This window comes from Motacilla alba, chromosome 3 (genome assembly GCF_015832195.1).
Source record: "Motacilla alba alba isolate MOTALB_02 chromosome 3, Motacilla_alba_V1.0_pri, whole genome shotgun sequence".
Classification (NCBI taxonomy): domain Eukaryota; kingdom Metazoa; phylum Chordata; class Aves; order Passeriformes; family Motacillidae; genus Motacilla; species Motacilla alba.
In genome coordinates this window covers 34,478,118-34,500,937 of record NC_052018.1, presented here as the reverse complement: position 1 = coordinate 34,500,937, position 22,820 = coordinate 34,478,118, and the positions used below count along the sequence as shown (strand labels likewise).

Below are 22,820 nucleotides of genomic sequence, written 5' to 3'. Positions count from 1 at the left end.
CAAATTCTACCAAGCAAACACTGCAAGAAGAGCAGGAAAAATGTGAGATTCCAGCATCTAAAACCACTTTGGTGTATTAAGAAAGTCTCTCTTTAAAGTACTTTGAAGCTACAAAAAAGGGCAATAGAGTTTTGGTTTTTTTTACTAGATATGAAAGTTGAGAGCTGATGAGGAGATTTTTGTAGGAGAGAGGAAAAGCCACCGTGTCACTCATCCTCACAGGGAAGAGATTCCTTTGGAGATCAGGTCATGACATTTATTGCTCATGACTTCAGAAGGGTTTGAGAATTTTTTGCTGGACTCAAGCCAAGCCTTGAAAAAGTTTAGCTGCTGAGTGCTACATCTAAGAGACCACCTCTGGGCTGTGGCTAGTGCGAGATTGCTCTTGTGATGCTTCTAGCCTTCGTTGGTTGTTGAAGGGTAAGAAACAGCATGTGGAAGTTGCCAAATGGACATCCCAGGCTGTTATTTGTAGTGTTTGTCTGTGGGGGATTAATAGTCTTCGTGGTGTGCACTAGCTCGTACGTCATAGCCATTGTGCAATGACTCAGACTGCATAAGCTGAGTTTCCTTCACTGTATTTAAATGTTTTAACTATTTTCACAGCACTATCCATGCCCCCAACCAGGAGGTTCATGAAGGAATCCCTAGAGACAGTCTCTTATCACCATTCCAAGTCGTTATCCCAGAAATTATATGATATTTATGAATTTGCAAGATCTTAACGTGCCTTTTTTTTTATGTCAAAGAAAAGAACTGAAAGCATTTGGGACACATCTATACTTCAAATACTTAAGAGATGGGTGGGGACTTGATTATTTAGCTGAATTTTGTGAAGATTTAAAGCCCTAGCTGTCTACATGGAATGCCAGAAAATGTAGACATTTTAAAAGATGCATATGTGTGTAAATATGGATAAATTTCTAAAACAATAATAATTCCAGAAGTATAAAATTGGCTGTAGTCCTAGTTTTTCAGTTAAAAATAATAGTACTGGAGATACTGAGTGGATTCTCATGGCTTTAAAACTGTTTTACCAGATCATTGCTAGATGCTTTTCTTATTTAGTAGACTTTAAACATTTCCAAGAGCTCATTATTCCCATCTCTAGGGAAGAGACTTTGCAGACAGCTACAGCTATTGTACCTCTTTCCTGGCTTTTTTAAGGGAAGTGGGGGAGGGAAGCAGTGTAATGGACATGTGTTTCCTGACCAAAAATCCATCCGTGTCAATGTCCTGTGAGCATTTGAATGAGAAACTGAATAAATTCAACAACAACAAAAAATAATTCCCTGACTACAGTAGCTAATGTCTTGGTCCAGATGATCTAGCTTCCTAAATCATAGAGGAAAGAGATGTAGAATGAGGAGACACCTTTTTCTGCTATGTTTGTCAGATTGAGAGAAGCTTGCAGAACTAATCTCAGTTCACCATCTGATCCTAATTTTTGGCTGAATTCAGTTTATCGCTGCCTGTCAGAGCCCTGAGATAAATGAAAACAAAAAGAAATTGGCCAGCTTTCTGTGTAAGAAAACATTTTCTTGAATCCTGGAGGAGTTTCTTCCAGAACCCTGAAGGAGAATGTTCAATAGTGGTGCAATACCCTACTGACAGCACTCTCCATGTTCAGTTGGTCGTCCTTTAATTAAGTAATTGGGGTCAGATGGCAGCTCTCCTAAAGCTTGTGAAAATACATTTTACAATTCATCATGTTCAATAATATAAATCACATACATTTTAATGCTTGCTGATTATTGCAGCTCACAAAAATTAATTCTGAAAATACAAGATAATTGTTGGATAGATTATTTCCTGGTGTTTGCTACTGTAGGAGCTTATCCTTTTAGTCTATTAAATTGAATGTTGCAATAGAATTAAGTAAATAATTCTAATAATTCTAATTAAGTAAATAAGCACTTTTAAAGTGTAACACCTATTCTTCTTTGTGCCACTCTTACTTTTTGTCAGCCTGTCTTTTATAGCTTCTTGAAGTGGAAGCAATGTTTTTTTCATTACCTTTTGTATTGCTTGAGCACATGATTCAGTATGATACAGGGTTAGGAAGCAGTTTTTGTTTTTTGTCTATTGGCAGTGAGTAGAGACATTTGCTATTTACTTTCTATTTTTTTTTCATTTTAATATACAGATGATCCTGCCAGTATGACCGAATCTTATGATATAATCATTCTGACCTTATTTATATTTTTAGCTCCTAAAGCCTACCAGCAAATAAAAACATTATTCAAACCAAGGTCTAAGTTTGTCCCACAGAGGTGGAATTCAGAGGCCAAGGACCAAGGGGAAATAAAGATGCCATGCTCTAAGCTATCTCAAGTAACAAATAAATTATCAGCAAGAGCCCTTTCATTAAGAGGACTCAAATGAGATTTTTTTATACTACATGACAGTTTTCATTAGAGGAACATCATTTGACAGCATAATTCTGATTATATTCAGTATGTTATGGATTGTATGCTTCCACTGAACTACAGCTAGCAAGTGAGGGATGGATTTTTGGAGCCACCTCATATGCCACAGTGAATATGAACATGCACATTTAGATATTCGTCTGATACTGTACAAGTTGGAAGCATCATTCAATCTATTAACTCACATTTCTTCATGGAACTTCTCCCCATGCAAGCATTTCTTCCCAGAAGGGTGATTGTGCATATGTGCGTTAGCCTCTGAATGACTGGAAGAAAAATGATTGTAATACCTTCCTTCTGCTTCCTCCCCACATTTCTGAAAAAAAAAGTATTTTGAGAGTGTTGGGTCACACAGGGCTTTTTTGAGTGTTCTGTGCTTGGCATCACCTGAACATAGCCTTTAAAAGGGTCATGTGTATCAAGTGACAGGGAAAACAGCTTTCAGAGAGGTGGTTGAAAGAAATGAGTACTATTATTAACATGGAATAAGCATAATTAACCTTTTACACTTTTTAGACTATGTAATCTCTTACTATAAATGCATTATCAGTCCTCTTTCAGAAAACTTGCAGTCATAGGATGTACACAAACAAATCAAAAGTTCTGCTTTATGATATGTAATAATAATTGCCATGCTAAGGAAGCTCAAGCTGAACTTGTTTTTTCTCAAGGAAGCATTACAGAAAGAAAAAAACACCCTGCTTTTATATGCACTTCTCTGTTTCACTATACACTTCATTGCATAGTGTAGACATTGCACAGGAGTAGAATACTCAGCCTTTTTTTTTTCCCACATGCACATATTTTTCTGCAAAACCTATTAAATACCCTTTCCTTACTCAGAAGTGAGGTTTCTGGCTGGCATTAAGTGACAGGATGATTCATCTCTCCAAGTGAAGTTCTTTGATTTTCTCTGTGATTTAAGGTTGTGGGTTTTTGGGATGCAGGGTAGTCTTAGGAAGCTGGAGATTCCAACTCTATAGTTTTGTGAATGAGTGACCCCAGAAAACAGTAAAGTTGCATTAACTGGCACTCTTAAACTCCTCTCAGTAGGTGCTACACTATTGTCCATATAATACACTCAAATAGTGAGTACTCAAGTAGACTAAGTAATTCTAACTATGGATGTGAATATTTCAATATTCATGGACAATAAAGACTGAAAGTCAGATTATTGGCTAATGAAAAGGAATATTAACTAATCTTGAAAGGCAGATGGATCTCTCAACAATACATCATGAGCAAGGGACTTACTGAAGTAACCAAGATATATTTTTTTGGGCAAGATAACCTGAACATACCTATCAATTCTCTGAAGTCATTGGAATACATATATGTATTAATGACTTTGGATCATAGAAGTCATATAATTTACCAGTAATTACAATTAACAGAAAGTTTTTGTGTCAAACACCAAAAAGAGAATCTGGAATGAGTATAGAACTTCCCTCCAATCCTTCTAAAAAGGTGTGACATGGGTCTAGTTTCAGTGTATCTTCAATGGTGCTTGAATCCAATAGGAATTCCAACAGTTCATCTCCAAAAAAGCAATTTAACAAGCCCACTAAAATAAATACAAAGATTTTTTGTTGAATTAATATTGAAAAATTGAAGGTATAAGTGATTTAGCTACAAAAAGCAAATAATACAGTTAGTAATGGAATTTAGAAAAACCATGAAAAATATTCTTTTGAGCTATTTGGTACATCCTACTTTTGCAGTCCACTGTAGGTGGTATCTTAGCCAGCTAATTTGAAATGCACATATATTCTGCAAAGTCAATATGCCACAGCCTTATCCAAGGATTCTGGTTTAGATGTAGTGTTATGTTCTAAACATCCTGAAATAAAATCAGAGAAAAAGTGCATCCCAGTGTGCTGCCCCTATAATGCAAAATAAGATGTTCAACATGACTTTCTTCCTTCACTCTGTGACAGTCGTAGGGAGACCATTTGGTACACGTCTGGTGTTCCCAGGGGAAAGTGTAAATAATAGTGTGAAAAGGATAGGTAATATTTGGCTTAGCAGAGGATTATAAACAGTTCTGAGGAGCATGCAGCCACTTCCTTTTCTTATTTCGTCCCTCATTATAAGAGTTATAATTTTATACAGTGCTCTTTTGAGATCACTGATATAATCCCCAGGATCTCAAATATTTGAGGAGATGATGAGGAGGAGCCATTTAGAACTTCTAACCACCTGTTTAAAATGTTAAAATAGAGTTAGAACACTTCTGGGACCTTAATTTAGTCTCCAATTAACCTTTTTTCCAGTCATTTTTAATAAATATTTGAATATAAATTTACCAGTGAGACAGTTTGGACTAAAAAGTTTGAACTTAATTCAAAGGCAATTTTTAAGAAAGCGAAATTCACGATGATAAAGAGTAACCGTAGCCACTAGCAAAGGCAGTAATAATATGTCCCGTGTAGGTGAGCTGGAAGTGTTGCCAGTTTTTCAATGTAAAATACAATGTTCATACTTTCCCTTTCTCTCAGGATCCCAGAACGCTTCTGTTTCTGCTATGAAAGCAAGAGCAGCCGTTACTTCTTGATGATGACTTCTGGAAAAAACATTACCCTTATAAATATACCATTTTATTGAGCTTGAGTATTCCAGTTCTGTGGCAAAGTTCATAAACATTCCTCCAATTTTTCCCCAGTAAAAATCTAATTAGGAGTGATTTTGAAGTTAATACATGAAATGTTGACTTAGTTTAAATATTAATAGTGCTGGCAGCTTTTGGAGTGTTGAGGAGCCATTAAAGGAGTTTTGGTTAATCTTTGAAGCGTTATTCTTTCTGTGGAGCTTTGAACATGGTGACCTAAGTAAACTATATCAGTAAAGTAGAAAGATGTGTTCAGCTTGCAGTAATAAAATGTGATTTTCCCTTAAATTCAGGTTAATATTTTCAAAACAGTAATTACTTGAGTACTTAAGAAATGTGTCCTCTCAGTTTTGTTTTCTTTCTTACCTTTACATAATACCAAATTTCTTAAGGACAAATTTTTGTTTAAAATTTTCTGATTAGTTCTGAACTGATTTTATGTGGTCATTGATCTAAAAAAGCTTTGGGGCTTTTTTAGTGTGTGAACCACTCCTTTCCTGGTCCAGAATAGTTTAAATCAATCAGCACATGTGAAATCAGAGAGCAGCCAAGCAGTCACAACTTGCTGTTGTAATACTGATGTGACTGGTCAGAAAACTGTGTGTGCTAAGGGAGATGCAAAATGTGCTATAATTGAGTGAGAGGTGCTCCAGTTTTAGGCCAACCATCACAAGTCTAGGAGAAGTGTGCGTAAAGACAACTATGTAAAGCCTGTGAAGACTTCATGAACTTCTATTAAATTTTGTTTTCTTCTGAAAGAAAATTTTTTCCTGTAGCTTACTGATGGCAACTGCTGCAGATTAAATGTGTATTTATTAACTTGAGTTGCAGTTTCACTTGCAAAGCTGATTGGAAAAGCTTTTTAATATAGGATAGTAAATTTGTGGCCCAAAAGTGACTGGTGGTTTTATCTTTAGAGAGTATCTGACACTCCTGCAATCATGCAAGGTATGGAAGTTACAATCCATGTTTTCACTATTTTGTATCAAATCTGCTTAGGGAAGGGCAGAAAGAAAGAAGAATGCTGTCTGAGGAATGGCAGGTTACCATTCCCAGGACCTAAAGAGTTTGGTTGAACATGTACTTACATTGATTTTTATAATATTATCTGATTTGGGGTATCTTACATGTGATGTGCGCTGGAAATGTTGCCTATTTTTATTGATATTTAATTTCTGCTGAGTAGTACTGAGGTGAAAAATTAAATGACACCAGCAATGCTACTCAAACAGAACCCACCCATCTGCTCCAAGGAAGTAACAGTGCTCTCCATCTCGCTAGGATGTGTAGGACCCTGGGCATAGCTCTTCTCTGTGTTTATGTTTTATTGGAATAGATTCCAAAACATTTATAGTCTTGGATACTCTCCCTTGTGGATTACAGTACTTTCTGGCCTTTGTGATACAAACCGAGTTTCCTTCCAGGTGGTCCAAATGTTGCTGCCAAATTCTCCTTCCTCTGATGCACTGTGTTCACACTTCCTCTGGAGAAAATATCTTCATTGGCTTTCCAATATATATATATATTTATATATATACCAAAAATACTTTTTGGTATATATACCACTATACCAAAAATAGTTTTTATATAGTGGTATATATACCACTATACCAAAAATAGTTTTTGTTCTTTCGTGGTTCTACACAGCTTTATTGCTACCTCTGCTTCATCTCTGCTTTAGTTATGCAGCTCTGCTACCTTTTAATTTTTGATGTTTTGCTTAGGAGGATTTGGGTTTTTTTCTCCAATAATGTGGAATACCTTCCCCTGCTACATCTGCAGTGCAACTTTTCTTTGTTTCTTTCAGATAGCCGCTCAACACCTACCTTTTGTAAGCCCTTTCAGTCATCTCGCAGATTGCTGAGCATGTCAATTAAATGTTTGGAGTTCCATGTTATTTAAGCATTTTTTTAGCCATGGTCAGTGTATTACAAGTTTATAAAGACAGAAAACATTTTTGTGAATGAGTTTGGCCTTCTACATAAAATGAGGCATTTTGTTAGATCAATTTGGTTTGATATTTAAATATTTAAGTACAGACATCAGAAATGGTTATTATAGTGCTATTTATATTGTAAAAATATAAAGGTAAGATTGCTCTATTCATACTTGATAATCCCTATCTGTTCAGACTTTATGTTAACCTTTTTGGCTGTGATAGTTGCTCAGCAGTAACATATGTCTATTAGTTCACTTTTAAATTTACATTTGTGAGGAGAGACTGGGAGTTGGGGCTGTCTATTCCAGTGAAGCAGCAGATCATAAGTATGTGCAAATATTGGAAGGCACGGTTTAAAACAGACTGAGCTAAGCTGTTTATAAGTGGTGCCCAATGACAGGGGAGGAGAAAATAAGACACAAATGTAAGAGAAATTTCAGCATTTAAAAAAAAAATTACTGTCAGGGTGACTGAGCCTTGGCACAGGTTTCCCAAAGAAGTTGTGGAGTGTCTGTCCCTGCAGAGAGTCCAAAAGCTGTCTGGATGTGGTCTGCCCAGCCTGCTTTTGCTGACCCTGCTTGAGTGGGTGAGTGGCGAGATGATCTCCAGAGGTGCCTGCCAGCCTCAGCCATTCTGTGATTCTGTAATATCCCACTGCAATAGTCACAGTTCCTCAAGTCAAACAATTTAGTGTCTAAATAATGCTTTGAAAATAGTAAGCTCCCTTTTTTCTTAAAACTCTACATTCTCCATTTCTTCAGTCTAGCCTTGAATATACTTCTTTTCTCTCAAGTGCAATTTGTGTTGCAGGCACATAAGATATTTTCATGCCTTAAAAACACCATCAAGAACTTGGAAAGGAAGAGGTGTGTTTCATAAATGATCAAACAGTACAAATATTTGGAGTGTATTTCATCTATCAGAAATGCTTTAAGTATTCCTGTTACAACCTTCTTTTGACATTTCTGAAAGCTCATTACTTCTCTGCCTTTTAACAGTCAAGATGAAGGCTGTCAGTGGTGGAATTGAGATTTCCATCTGTTCATTATACCTTAAGTAGCGAGGGAAAGAGCAGATGTGCTGCCCCAGGCTTTCTTCTGCTTTGGCTATCCAGCTGCCTCTTTTATTTTGGAAAAAATACCTATAATCTCATACAAATATAATCAAATATGTAAGGAAGGAAGTGCAGTCATTTTGGTTCAACCTCCTAAGACTACTTAGCAATCTTTAGATTCTGGCAAAAGATAAAATACCTTTTCCAAAAAGGCATTGCATTTGCCATAAATTACTCAGGCCTGATTCACTGAGGCATCAAAACAGGCGCTTAAGTTAAAGCAAAGGTGTAGTCCTCTTGACCCAAGCTGGAATTCTCATATGTTTAAGTAAATACCTTAATAAATTAAGCTTTGTTAAAGTAGTGTCTTTCAATACTATTAGATTCAGTTAAATAAATTCAATTAAAATTATTAGGAAAATATCTGGTGTAGGATTATCAGCCAAGGATCTCTCCCTTTTTTTTTTTTTTTTTTTTTTTTTTTTGCTATAATCCAGACCCTTCTCCACTTTGGAAAGTGGGAAAAGTTGCTGTCTGGGCAGTGAATACACAAAGGTTCATTCTCAAGAAAATTCATCTCATATAAGCAGAATGCCACACACAATCAATGCAAATCTAATTTTCCAGACAAATTGAATTGAAACCTTTACCTTTTCCAAGAGCAGCTCTCCTTTTCATACAGAAATATGAGAACGTGTCCAGAGAAACATCTCTTTCCTGGATTTGGGAATCCAGGCTCTTGGAATAGATGATTCCACTAATCACAGTAATTATGAATAGTAATATATGTAACACAATATCTTTCATACTAAAAGATCTGTAGAGGAATTCCCTGTGACAGCTCTGTGCAATTGTTGACCACCGTTCAAGTGCTGCTGTACTTATTTCTTTTTGATTATTTCTTTTTGATTTCTTCTGCAAAATTAGGAGCATTAAAAATCTAGTTTGTAGGGTGTGCAGATGCATACCAACACCAAGGCAAACCTCAGAACTTATGGTGTTTTTCTTGGCAAAGTAAAATTGCTGACAATCTTAACCAGACAGTAATAATTAGTATCTTTTAAAGATTACAGTCGGGACGTAACAAGGAAACACCAATTTGAAACTAAGTTCAAATAATTTTAAGCTGTGTAGGATGACTTATCAATCAGTGCAATGCATTTTGCATGCTCTTTTTTGATAAAGCCATTTAATTAAAATTTTAAAAGTAAGCTTGAAGGGTTTAACAAAGACTACTCTATCTTTTGGGAGGGCAAGAAGTGACACACACCTTTAGCTACAGCTAAAGATTCATGAGGAATAAAACTGCTTACTGTTTCCAGCTGAGATGGATTTCTTTCTTGATTCTCTGTTTTTCTGATTTAGTCTGCTCAGACACTTGACCAATCCATCTGTTCAGTACCATTCCTTCCCTCAGCCAAAAGTGTAACAGTGCCAAGTCTCTAAAGAAGAATTGAAGAGGCTGAAAAGAAAAAAAAAAATAGAAATCTCAGGTCATCTGTTTCAAATCTGCACTCATCTCTTTTAAGAGAATGTAAAACTGAAGGTAATTTGAGATTGTTCTTTGGTTTAAGTCACAGTTAAATCACAGCTAAGTGGTGACACTGGAAAAAGTGGTAGAATAGCTAGGAGACAAGTGGAATTAAATTTTCAGGCTCCTAAGGTTTTGCTTTTGACTTAGGTGGGGTCAGGATCAGGGAACAAGTGAACCATTATAAATTCATGAGAAACCATCACAGTAATTCAATTTGCTGTTTACTTCAAATTCACATGGAAGCATTTTGTTTCCCTAAGGAGGAAAACTACCAGAATTTACAATATAGTTTTCTGCCTCTTCCAATTTAACCTGAGTGTTAGGCAAGCCCTCATACCTCTACATTTGTGGAAGTTTGTGTGGTGTATTTTTTCATGGCAGTGATCTGGTGTGCTGGGGCTGATGTTTGGGCATGTCAAGAACTGAGTCTAAGCATTTGGCTCACATCTGACTTTGTGAACTTTCAGGAGTATAATTTATTTGTATAATATGCATTGTGCTGTATCTCAGTACTGTGTCCTCTGTCCACCTTCCTGCTGAGTGGACTGTGTCACAGCAGAGAAGAGGCAACTTGACACAATCCACCATAGGAAATTGATTTGACAGCACTCAGTGAAAGTTCTTATGTAAGAGAGAGGTGGATTTATGTTAAGAGTGTTCAAAACAGTTCATTTATTAATCAGTCTCGTACCTACATATTCAAAGCATCAGCATGTTTGTGTTTATATGGTCTTACTAAGGTTGTTTATGTGAGACATTGAAGGCAAAAGTGTCCTGGTTATCTTGTCCTCAATGCTTTCTCTAGGCTTCTGGTGATAAATGGTGACAGATTTGATTTTATACAGCTCTTCTATGCCTTTAGGATCCAGCAGCTGTGCTGGCAAGCTTATTTTGCCTCAGGGTATTTCTTACTTCAGCTTCCATAAATTTTTTTGTGTCTGTATGTCCTTATGTTGAATTTCTTCAGATTGCAATGACTTCTGCTGTGCCTGTAGGATAAAGAGTGGCACAGGTGATGTGCTATGGTAGGGATTGTTGCGGTTTTCAAGGTGCAGGGTCTTGGTCCCAGAAGTGTTTTTGCTCTGGCCTTACTAGAGCTCAGGCCTGCTCATCTTGATGTAAATGAGACATTTTAAATTTTCCTTCAGTTGGTTGTTTGTTATCTTTGTGTGTCGCCATTTTCAGCTCTGCTTTGCTGCTGCTTCCAGTAGTACACATATTTCCATTCATACTTCATTCACACCACCCTCCCTAATTCTGTTGCAAAAGTCTATATATGTGAACTGGAAACGTCTAAGTTACAATCAAGCCCAGCTCCTGACATTTGGGAATTAATTCCATCCGATACTGAAGTAGAAGAAATCTAGTTCAGGTTCACTAGTGAGCATCCATATTAATCCTTCAACAGCACTTTGAAAATGCACAAAAACTTAAGAGTGGGTGTGTTTAGAACTGTTGTTGACTTATTGTGTCTGTAGGATGGACTTTGAAAGACTTCAACTTAAAGGGCAAGTAGTCCCTGCTACGGGGTGATGCAACCATATAAATGGCTGATGACAAATTAGGTTAAAAAAAAAAACCGTCCTTTTCTCATAGCAAGTGTTTCTGTTAGCATACCACAAAAACTTATAATTTAATTGCCTTTTGTCTTAAGAGAAGCCTTTATATACACAGGGCATGACTATGGGCAGAGGATCTGGTTTTGCTCCTCTGCTTATGAGCAACATCATCTAGGAGGACCACCCCCCCAAGACCTTCCTAAATGAACACTGCTCTGTCCTAACCTATCTATTCCCAGGCCTGTGAATTCCACACCTGGAGCTGTGCTGTTGGCTGGGGGAAAAAAGGGGAGAAAATTATGAGTCATCTACAGCCCATTCTCCTCAGTATTCCTGGGATAGAAAGGCCATGGAAATGAATACCACATATGTTCAGGACATGGAAGGAGCAAGCAGAAGAGTGTTAGAGCACTGGTACTATGCCAGAGCACTGTGGTTGTGCCAGGCAACAGTAATACAGAAACATTTAGTAGAATTTTATTTCCTTAAGAGAATGTGAATGAAGAAAGGGTCTGCTGCTGGTACTAGGGTGTGTGCTAAATGCTGCCGTCTCCCACATCTCCATGCCTACTTTGGATATGGACTGAGCTCATTGAGGAAAGGATTGGTTTGAAAATGGAAAATGGCTATGAAAAACAGTCCTGTGAAAGTACGTGCTTTCTGTAGCTAAAATAAAACCAGTGGTTGCCTACAGGGGAATAAAAAAGGAATTTTAGGCAGAGTCCTTCATGTGGAAAGCAGAGATCCTGACAGTTTCTATTAAGTTCTTTAGAAAATCTCTTCCTGTGAAGAATGTCCTGTCTGACTTGCTGGTCCAATTCAGGACAGAGAAAGTTATTTGTAATTTAATGATACCTCTTCTGGGAAGGTATTTGCATTGTAGAACTGGCTGGAACTCAGTGCACCTTGGACAGATTTTTGTCCTGTGCAGCTGTAGCACATCAGGCTGTTGGAGAGGCAGCATGAGTAGTACCATCTGCTGCAGAGGGGCTGGGGTGCTTGCTGGAGGGTATCTCATCTGGGCCACCTTTTCCACAGAATATATATGTAGCATTTATTGTGCAAAACTCTAACCCCCTCATTCAATTGCATTGAATTTAAGCAGCGGGTTGCAGTTGCAGCGGAAGAGGAGCTGGGATGGATGTATGACCTCATTGCAGCTTTTTCATTGCCTTGTGAAATGAACTTAAAGATAGCTTGGAGGAGAGGAGGAGGAGGAGAAGGCACTCTGGTTCGAAGAGTTGTTAGGAGGGAGGCATCCAGGCAAACCCTGGCACAAAGAGGAGTTTGTAGCAGTGTTCTTTATGCTTTAAATCTGCATTCAGCAGTGGGATATATGGTAATGAGCAAGCTTACAGCATTTGGAGCAGGGAGGAAGGAGATAATTTCCACATTGTCCTGGTGGACTATAAATGGTTCTGGCTGGCAGGGCAGCTGCATGACGCACAAGGCAAGGAACACAGCGCCAATGTTGCTATCATTTTGGTTTGCTCCTTCTTAGGAATGGGGGGCAGCAACCAGTTCTGATGGTTTCTAAGGCTTTTTCTGTTCCAGACATGTATGAACCAAAAGAAAAAATAGTCAAATAGGAGTTTGGAAGCTCTAAAAACCTAAAAAGCTACCACTTCTTCCTTTAGGAAGGTTTCCAAAACAATGGCTGGCAGTAAAAACAAATGATCCAAATATACATCCAGAAAACCTTCTTAGCTGTAGAAGTAAGCATGGATTTTACTGATCATATGGTTTGAATTCAAAATTATGCCCAGACTTTTATAGCTCCCACTGTCACCAAAAGCCAGATTCTTGAGGGTTTTCCTTGTTGAGGTCTTGAGAGCATTGAGTTGCCAAAATACTTGTACTGTATATTTGGGATGGTTATAGAGCTGTGGACATTTTTCTCCAGCCTGTTACATAAAGTTATACTCCATAGAATTATTTGGAACATTAGCATTGTTGTCATAGACAACTGAATATAAATTTACTTATAAATAGGGGAAACTTAGCTAAGACTGTCACAAAAAATAAATTGGGAAAAGAATTGGAGACGTTTTTTGGCAACCACATGTTATTCAGTGGAATGGTTCATTTTAATCCATTGTGCAGCATTTGCCTCCCATACTTGATGACAAATATGATGTTGCATGCTTGCCACCTCTCGTCTGCATTTTCTCTTCATAACAAAACAAAGGAAATACGGCTTTGAACTTCTATCCAGTTGGATCCTGATTCAGACTGCCTGTGTGACTTGGAGCAGGAATCTAAAATCCAAGTCCACAGAAAGGCGTGGGTGACAAAACAGGATTTACAAGGGGAAACAGTGATCTGGATTATCACTTTAGTCTAGAGACAATTTATATTTGTTTAATCAGCTACTGCAGTGACACATCCTTAACAGCCAGAAGAGAGGAATTCACAGCTACAAAACACTTGCTTGCAAAAGTCCATCAGTCCTAGGTGAGACTCAAGCCAAGCTATTGCTATCAGAGAAGTGTTTTCCAGAGCACAAAAATATTAAAGAATTCATTAGTGCATTTGTTATGGTTGCACACTGAGGAGGAATGTCTGCAAGTTGGTTTTTTTTTTTTTTTATTAGTTTATTTTTTTGTTGTTTTTGTTTTGGTTTTTTTTGTGGGTTTTTTTGTTTGTTTTGTTTTGTTTTTTTAGTTTTGACAGCGTAAAACTAGATCTCATAATTTCTTCTGGTTAAGACAGTTGCTGCCCACTGGATAGGTTCTTTCTTCCATTTATTTGTACCACCTTTCAATATGAGCATTCATGTTGGTTACATATTCCTCCATATCCCCAGTTATCCCCTGTGAAACCCTGGGTAAAAAGCAGTGATAGCTACAGAACTGTTGGCTCTGGTTTGAGCAAGCCATTAGGCATGATATATTTTATGTGAATCATATCACAGAGTCAGTTAGGTTGGAAAAGACCTCTGAGATCAAGCCTAACCCATGCCCAAACACTGCCACATCAATTAGACCATGGCACTAAGTGCCACATCCAGTCTCTGCTTAAACACCTTCAGGGATGGTGGTTCCACCACCTCCCTGGGCAGCCCATTCCAATGTCTAACCACCCTTTCTGTGAAAAAATCGTCCTAATGTCCAACCTCCCTGGAGCAGCTTGAGTCTGTGTCCTCTTGTCTTGTCGTTGTTTGCCTGGGAGAAGACGCCGACCCCAGCCTGGGTACAACTTTCACTTTCTTGTGGCTGGTTGTAGAGAGTGATAAGGTCACCCATGAGTCTCCATTTTCTAGGCTAAAGAACCCCAGCTCCCTCAATTGCTCCTCACAAGAGTTGTGTTCCAGTCTCTTTACCAATTTCATTGCCCTTTTCTGGACTCCCTCCAGCACCTCAATGTCCTTCCTGACTTGAGTGGCTCAGAACTGGGCACAGCACTTGAGGTACAGCCCCACCAGTGCCAAGCACAGGGAAACAATCACTGCCCTGGCCCTGCTGGCAACAATATTGCTGATACAGGCCAGGATGCCATCAGCCTTCCTGGCTACCTGAGCACATGCTGGCTCATGTTCAGCCACTGTCAACTGGTATCCCCATGTTTTTTTCTGCTAAGCAGCTTTCCAGCTGCTTTTCCCCCAGCCTGTAGCCCTGCATGGGGTGGTTGTGACCTAAGTATAAGACGTGACACTTCGTCGTGTTGAACTTCATACTGCTGTGTTGGCTTGTAGACCCAGCCTATCCAGATCTCTCTGCAGAGCCTTTCTGCAGATCAACACTCCCACTCCCATTTGTGCAGCATTGTAACTGAATAAAATGTCTGCTTGCTTCAGGAACTCTGCTGCTGGTGACATATTCAAAATAAAATGTTTTTTGTTTATGTTGGGGATCTGAATGTCTTCAAATTTCAAAGAAAATATAATAAAATTGTCCTAAGGTGTATGACTATTAAGTTTATTTACTTAAATAAGCAGTACACTCTATTCTTTCACACTATCATATTAAATAGGTAGTCCACTACTTTTAAAATAAAAGTTACCTCTTACAGAGTTTTCTGTCATAACAATTACTTCTAATTTTGTCTCCTCATCTTCTTGACATGCCTGAAGTTGCTGTATTTTAACATGCTCCCTTTTAGTAGTCAACCACAGTCACTGAATGGTGGTTTTAAAATGTGATGCTTTTGTTTGTAGCACATCTATTACTGGTGTCTGGACCTGCCTGATCAGGCACTCTGTATCATTGGAGTAAGTTCAGTGAGCAGTGAGGTCAGTTTGTGCTATATCTAGTATTGATGGAAGATGTTTAGATGGTCAAATTTTAGGATAGCTGAAGACTTTGTTTTCTCTTTTCATAATGTTTGAAAGATAAGATGATTCACAGAACTGTAGCGGCCTACAGCTGCTGGAATTCGAGTGATTTGAAAGGCACAGCAGGGTTTGATGACTGCACATGGACATGCACCAAAGGGCTTGGTTCCCTTCTCTTCTTGCAGTCATTTGTGTTCCCTACCCACCTGTAAAGAGGTGCAGATCCAAGCCAAAAATTTGCAAAGACTGCAGGGTGTGAGGTGCAAACAGAGAGGACATGTTCTGCTTCCACAAGGGTTGATTCAAGCAGTTACCCTTTATAGTGCACAAACCACTGAAACCAAACTGTTCATCAGAGTGTGAGAAGGGTGGAAGGTTATTGCAGAGTCATACAGGGGGGAAAATATTGGTTTAGGTTTTGGCTCAACTTTCTGCTTTAAATGATTGTTATAGGAAGATGTGGAGGTCATAGAAGAATTGATGGCTCTTTTGGTGTGGTCACCACTTCCAGAACTGTGTGGCACATTTGTAGCCAATTCATTATTGCTATTCCATATTCATTCTGGAATGCCTGATATTAATTATTTTGTATTAACTCATCTGTATGTCTCATCTGTTAGTGCTTTTGAGGACAAGAATACTCCAAGCAGAGAAATAGTGCATAATTTTCTTGTCACTTTTTTGGGAACATAGACCTCAAAATTCACAAGTCTTATGAGGTACTGCTGGTTGTGTGCAGCACTGAAGTCTCATGTTTTTACCTGGATCTCAGGTGTTACACGTGCAGAAGAATGCTGCATAGAAATTTTTCTGCTATGATGCCATAATCTCAGAGGCCTAGAGTTACACTGCCTGCATTTTTTTCCATTTCAATTAAACAGCCATGGTGTCTGGCTCAGAGAATTCATATGGATAGTGTGTCCAGTATAGGATGATTATTTTCTACAGGGACGCTCTTTTAATATAACTCAGTTATATTAAAAGGAGTTTTGGTCTTTGTCTACAAAGGTAATGGATAAGAAAACAGAGAAAAATAAAATGAGGATGAGTAAATGGAATGTTATATATGGTAAAATAAAGAAACAGACCAGCCTAATGACATCCAAGAAACACATATAACCAAGCTCCAGGATTCCAGAGTGATAATCTCATTAGTTTCATATTATTATGCAACTGTCAACTGCTACAGTTGGAGTCACGGAAATTTATGTCAGAAACTGAAGCAGGATAGAAATTTAAATTAATTAGAAATTAGCTCTGGGTTTTTATTTGAACTCAGTTGTGATTTACAGTACTGGACTTGCCAAATTTTCTTTTTAACAGTTGCCTGTCATTACTACTGAAGAAGTCCAGGTTTTTCCATCAAACCTGAAGATGTATTTATTTCAGTAAGGATTACCATTCTTGCCAGTGGAATCCCCATAGATTTGGCTAATTGTAATATGGCTGTAAATATGTGTTTTCCATGGAAATGAGTTTAGTCACAGGAATTTCTGGGTTTTTTTAAAGTACTGATAGCTTTGCTTAATGTGGTTGCCAAACACATGCATGGTTTAAAGAAAAACTCAGTTAATGTATTTACTCTGAACTGCTCACTATATGTATGTATTGCTTTTCTGGATGAACCATGAATTGACAGCTTGACTGTCTCTCATGCCTTTGTGCTGTTAGCAAATAAGAAAAGCCTCTTTTAGCTCAATCAGAATTGAGATTGTGCTGCTGAGACCTTGCCCTCTTGCAAAAGTCTGTGAGCTTGAATCCAGTCTTTATGTAGTTTTTGTAGATATATTTTCATTGCTTTGTGGATTTTTTTTTTTTTTTGCATTTATTGTAAGAAAGTAATTGAAAATGCCATATGTGACTGGTATGCAAAGAATCCAGAGACAGTACTACTGAAAATATAAGGACTGGGGGATATTTACAAGAGCATGTAGTGACAGGATAGGGAGGAACGGCCTCAGACTGAAAGTAGGATTAGGTTAGATACTGGGAAGTAATCCTTTTCTCTGAGAGTGGTGAGGCACTGGAACAGGTTGCCCAGAGAATCTCTGGATGCCCTGTCCCTGGAAGTGTTCAAGACAAGGCTGGATGAAGGTCTGAGAAACCTGGTCTAGTGAAAGATTTCCCTGCCCGTGGCAGGGAATTGGAACAAGATGATCATTAAGGTCCTTCCCAATCCAAACCATTCCATGATCTGTAGTGGTAATATTAATTTAATTTAACTTCTTACTAACTTTCATTTTAGGACTAACCTTACTAGCACAGCAGGGCAATTGTTGACTTATTAGGTATGCACATACAAATCTAGTGCCAGGAGTCTTGAGATTCCATATTAAAAAAAAAAAAAAACAAAACAACAAAACAACCACAGAATTATAGTGTGGTTTGTGTTGGGAGGGACCTTTTTTTGTTCACTAGGTAACTGTTCAGTGGAGACTTCTGTTGAGATGTCTGCAGAGGGTGAATGCCTTTTCCACTGATCTTCTGTTCATAACTTAGAACTGAGTAAATACTATTAGTAGTATGATTATGCCTTCTAAATAATCTGTATGATATGATATGTAAAGATAACAAATATAACAGAAGCATGTTGAGAGTTGTATGATTCACATTATACTGGCATTCAGAATCTGACCACAAATGTTACTAGCATTTTAATGTATAATTTTGAAACTTTTTTAACATAATGCATACTTTCTTGTTTTTCTAGATATGGCATGAACTGCCTCATTCAGTTTGAGGATTTTGCTAATGCCAATGCATTCCGCCTCCTGCATAAGTACCGTAACAAGTATTGCACTTTCAATGATGACATTCAAGGTAACAAACTTTTCCTCTTCTTTTCACTGTTGTTCCCACAAGCCAGAAAAATAAGTCTTAATTTCCAGAGGGGAAAAAAAAAAATCTATCAACTTTATTGTGATATTTATAGATGTACAGGTCACATTTTGCCTTGGGTTTCCTCAGCATGAATTTTTGGTGAGCTGCATTTGCTCTTAACTTTTCATCTCTCATTTACGCCTCACACTTTATTTAGATGTTTGCTCTTTAGGTTTGGGGTTTTTTTAGTAGTTTAATATGTGAATGGCTTTCCCCATATAAATTACTGACTTCTTTGAGCAAATGTCAAAGCTCAAACCTGGACTGTAATTTTTTGGTGTTTTTTTGTCACTTCAGTGACAACTGCTCCACTGTTCCTGCATGCAACTGGATTGATAAATGTCAAACTGCTTTTCAGTTCTTAAGCTGACAACTCAGTTAAATATTAATGTAATTTTCCTCATGGTCTCACTCAGTTTTAGACTGAAATGATCCCCTTGACTCTCTTTTTCCCATCTGAATTATTTGTGGAATGAGCTGGAAAAAAGAAAATATCTAGGGTGGGAAATGTCAACAAGGGGGATTCCCCAGTGCTCAATCTAAACAGGCATCTTGTCCCTCCCTCCCAAGAAGACAGACAAGTAGGGCTGAAGTGGAGTGTGCTACTTCTTGGGTTGCCTTATATCTGGTCAGGAAAATAACTTTCTCTAGGGCAGTGGCTTCCATCCTTGAGAGGAGTCTGAAGTCAGATGAGCTGCTGGAGAGAGGTATCCAGAGAGGGCCCTGGGTATCCAGGTGCCTCTCTGGATGTTTCCTTGGGTATATGAAGGTTTCAGCAGTGACACATCAAAAAATGGAAGTTAACCTGTCTTCGTTTCTCATGGCATTCAGTGACACTTTAAGCCAACTATTAGGAGCTAGAGTTTTCCAGAAGTTCCTGTTGAGTCATGCTTGGGACCTAGGTCATATTTCAATGACTCAGTGCATGGCAGTGGATTCAAATAGTCCTTGTCTTTCTGGTGTTAGGGATTTGACTGTCCACATGAACCTTGTTCCTGTTATAAGCCTGGTTGAGTTCTACTTCTGCATCTGAAACAGATTATGGAGGACAACCTTCCAGATGGGAAATAAACTAATTACAAAATGTCGTTTCCTTTTGTAAGAAGCATGGCGCTTCCTACCCTGAAGGGTCTGAGTGTAGCCATGGCTACAGCACTTCATTATAGCAGGCCAAACAGCATCTGGAAGTTTCCCTGGTTGTTTAGAGGCCTGGTTCCCACAGGGAATTCCCTTTCCTTGCACGATGAAGGTCCTTAATCCGAATCAGAAAGAGAGTCAAGCAGAATGTGGTTTCAGAGAAACAGGAGTTTTTCAGCAAAAGTGTACCAACTATGGGTAAACTTACTTGATGAGGCCTTTTGTGTATTTGCATTTTCAAACCACTTCATTTTCTCTGCTGCACCTTGGAAGGAGGTGTCTTGACATTTGGAAGTGCTGGAAGGTATGCCTTTGGCTTTTGTCTCAGCTGCTGTAGTGGCTGTCGGCCTTTCTTAGAAGTGAAGCCATGTGCAGTCTTTTAATTTATTCATTTTCTGCAATCTAATTTGTGCTTATGGGGCCTTTGATATTTTCACAAACAATGCCTATGACTTTTGGGTGATCTCCATCCTTAATATCTGTGTAGCTTCCAAGAGGTGAAAGTGGATGCATTTATTTCTGGTCTCTGTCATCTGTCATCATATCCTCGCAGTTACCTTCAGTAACTTTTTTTTTCATAGCATGTCATCTTCTCCTGTAATGTGGAAGTAGAGTAACAGCCCATTGATCTTTCATCACTCTTCCTCTTCCAGCTTTATAAACCCTAAGGATCTTTCACCTAGCAACTATATTGAGAATGGATGGTGCTAACTTCTTTATCAATCCTTTGAGATTTTCAGATTATAAATAGCATTACTTTTTCCAGGCTACTTGAAAGAGTGGCTTCTCTGTATGCAAGTTGTATTTTCCACAGCAAAAGCTGACAAGTAGTGCCAGGCCAATAAAAGTAAAGAAACACAACACTGCATCTAATTTGCCATCATCTTCTGAAGATAGTGCTTACATGGTATTTTAAACACAGTTTCTCCTAGTACTAATATTTTTCAAGAGAAAGCTACTTTAAGATCAAAAGAAATGTTTCAGATCTTTCATAGAAAGGCTTGAGGATTTCTTTCTCTATAGAGGAAAGATCCCTATATCTTAGTGATGCAATGAGGACCTTTCAGTATCTCAAGTCTAAAAAGTACCCTAATATATGATCCTGATTCCTGACAGACACTAAAATAGATAAAGAAAACATGGCAAGCTGCATATACCCATCTGCAAGTACTGACTTGGACAAATGCAGTTGCCCTTTCTTAGCTCAGGGTCAGCCTGCCCCTAACTGATGATTGCAGAACATTTGGAAGAAGTCTGCCAAAACTTGTAATCAACTGGTCACAGAAAACCACTAAAGACTGACCATTAAGGATCACCTATAGACATATTTAAGAATTTCTGGAAACAGTCTCAATCCCTGCTACAGTATGGTCACATCATTTACTCTGGAGAAGGCTTTGTAACTTTTTCTACATTACCTCTCCCTACACAAGGAATTGAGAAAAAGGTGAACAGGATTGTGACCAAATGGTATAATCTGTATTGGAATAATAAAATTCTTTGCACTTTAGCATTTTAGAAAGCATCTTTGGTTTTGGATAGGTGGTGAATTTCTTCCCTCTGAAATTATAATAATTTCTCCATATCTGTATTTTCAAAATATCTTCTTACAAACACAATAGCAATGTTTCCTTAGGGAGAAGATATTCACTTTTTCCCTTGGATTCCTATCTGTTTTTTCTAACCACAAATCAGCTTGATGCTTTTTTTTCCTCTCTCTCTGAAATACTGAGACAGATTATTGGAAATGAAAATCAGAGAAAGCCTTTGGTTTAAAACAAATATTTTTATCTGGTTTTAGCTATTAGAGAACCTTTTCCAAAACTGAGGGGGGGGGGGGTTTTGATCATAATTTCCCATATGGGAGAAATATGAATTAATTTTGTAATGTCAAACTTAACAACATTTAGAATTAGGTCAGATTGCTAGCTTTGCTCATCTCCAATATATTTAGGAAGGAGATGTCATAAGGAAAGGGTGGAATTTTCTAAAAGATATGATATGTGATGGTTTTTTTCTTTCCAACGCCTTCCTGGGAATGGACCCATGGGACCTGTGTTGCCAAACAAAGCTGTTTCTCGGGGTGAGAGATGTTCTCTGTGTGACTGCCCTTGAAGGAAGCAGGCTTGGGATTCACAGTTAAAAAATTTCCTGAAAGAAATGAACCAATTTCCTTGCCTGCTGCAGGGAGGTTGAACAAGTCTCTTAAGATCTGCTAAAACCAAAGTCCTAGGTACAAGGCAGTGCTGAAATCCTGCTTGTGGGTTTGATTGGCTTGGGCCAAACCTTCCTGCCCTTCACAAACCCAGGGTGCCATAGTGCTCCCTTTCCACACCCCTTTTGACTTTGGTGAGTCTCTTGGAGGAGTTTTTGTTACTTGGGCACAGTCAGTGGCTTAAGGCATGTTTGCATGTCTTAAGAGATGTGCATTTTTTCTGTGTGTCTTTTGGTGCTTATCATGTGGTCACTGGTTGCAGTCGCTGCTGACATGGATACATTTCAAATAGTGACATAAATTTTTCTAGCCTTGCTGCCTCTATGTAGGTCAATTATTTCAATTATTGGACTTCTTTTGATCATTTCCCCCCCTCTGTACTTAAAAATTGTCTCAATGGACAATGACAAACTTCTGTACTATAACACAATCTACATAAAATAAGTGTTTCTCTGCTCTGTAATACTGGAGTTACAGTTCTTGTAGCTTCACTGTGCCCACAATTGTAGTGCTTTCCCCCACAATGGACACAGGGCCTGTATTTTATGCCAATAAAAATATTTACATGGAGAGATTGCGCTGGATTGGAATTAACTTCAGTATCCATCATGACCTCGGATGTCATTCCTTTTGAACAGCTGTGTTGTTTGATTGCATCAACATTTTATGAAAAGAAAGAGACGTAAAGTAAAAAATGTAAACCACATATAACTTAATATAATTATTTCATTTTGCATTTTGATTTTATTTAAAATATATGTTAAGTCTTCAGCAGACTGCCATTTGAATAACTAGGAAAATTATAGCTGGAAGTTATGTTGTCACCAATTCAATGTTAAGTTAATGCCATTCTCAGAAATCACAATTTCTGTGTTACAAACATCCTTTTTAAGATTCAATTCTTTTAACATTAATATAAAAATATATAGATTTGGTACCTGGAAATTTCAGTTCTTGAAATCAAATTGTAGAGAAGATTTCAGATTTGTTGTTATGGTTGTGATGGGCATGGGGCTTCCAGTTGTTTCTTTGATCAGGATTTTGAAAAATGCAGAGTGGAATGACATATAATAGCTCAAGTATTTATATCATATATCTCAAATTCTGATAAGATATGCAAACTGTAGAAAACTTCTTTCACAGACACGTGCTTTACTTTCAGAGACATTGGTTTTCAAGTGAAACATGCTGA

At 38.0% G+C, this 22,820-nt stretch overlaps 1 protein-coding gene across 1 annotated transcript in view; it reads left to right on the top strand.

Moving 5' to 3' along the window:
• ME1 (malic enzyme 1) overlaps positions 1-22,820 on the top strand; it is a 154,805-nt gene that overhangs the window by 100,296 nt on the left and 31,689 nt on the right. The window contains exon 7 of the mRNA XM_038132126.1: positions 18,107-18,216. Within this exon, the coding sequence (XP_037988054.1) occupies positions 18,107-18,216 (110 nt within the window). The remainder of the gene's footprint in view (positions 1-18,106; positions 18,217-22,820) is intronic.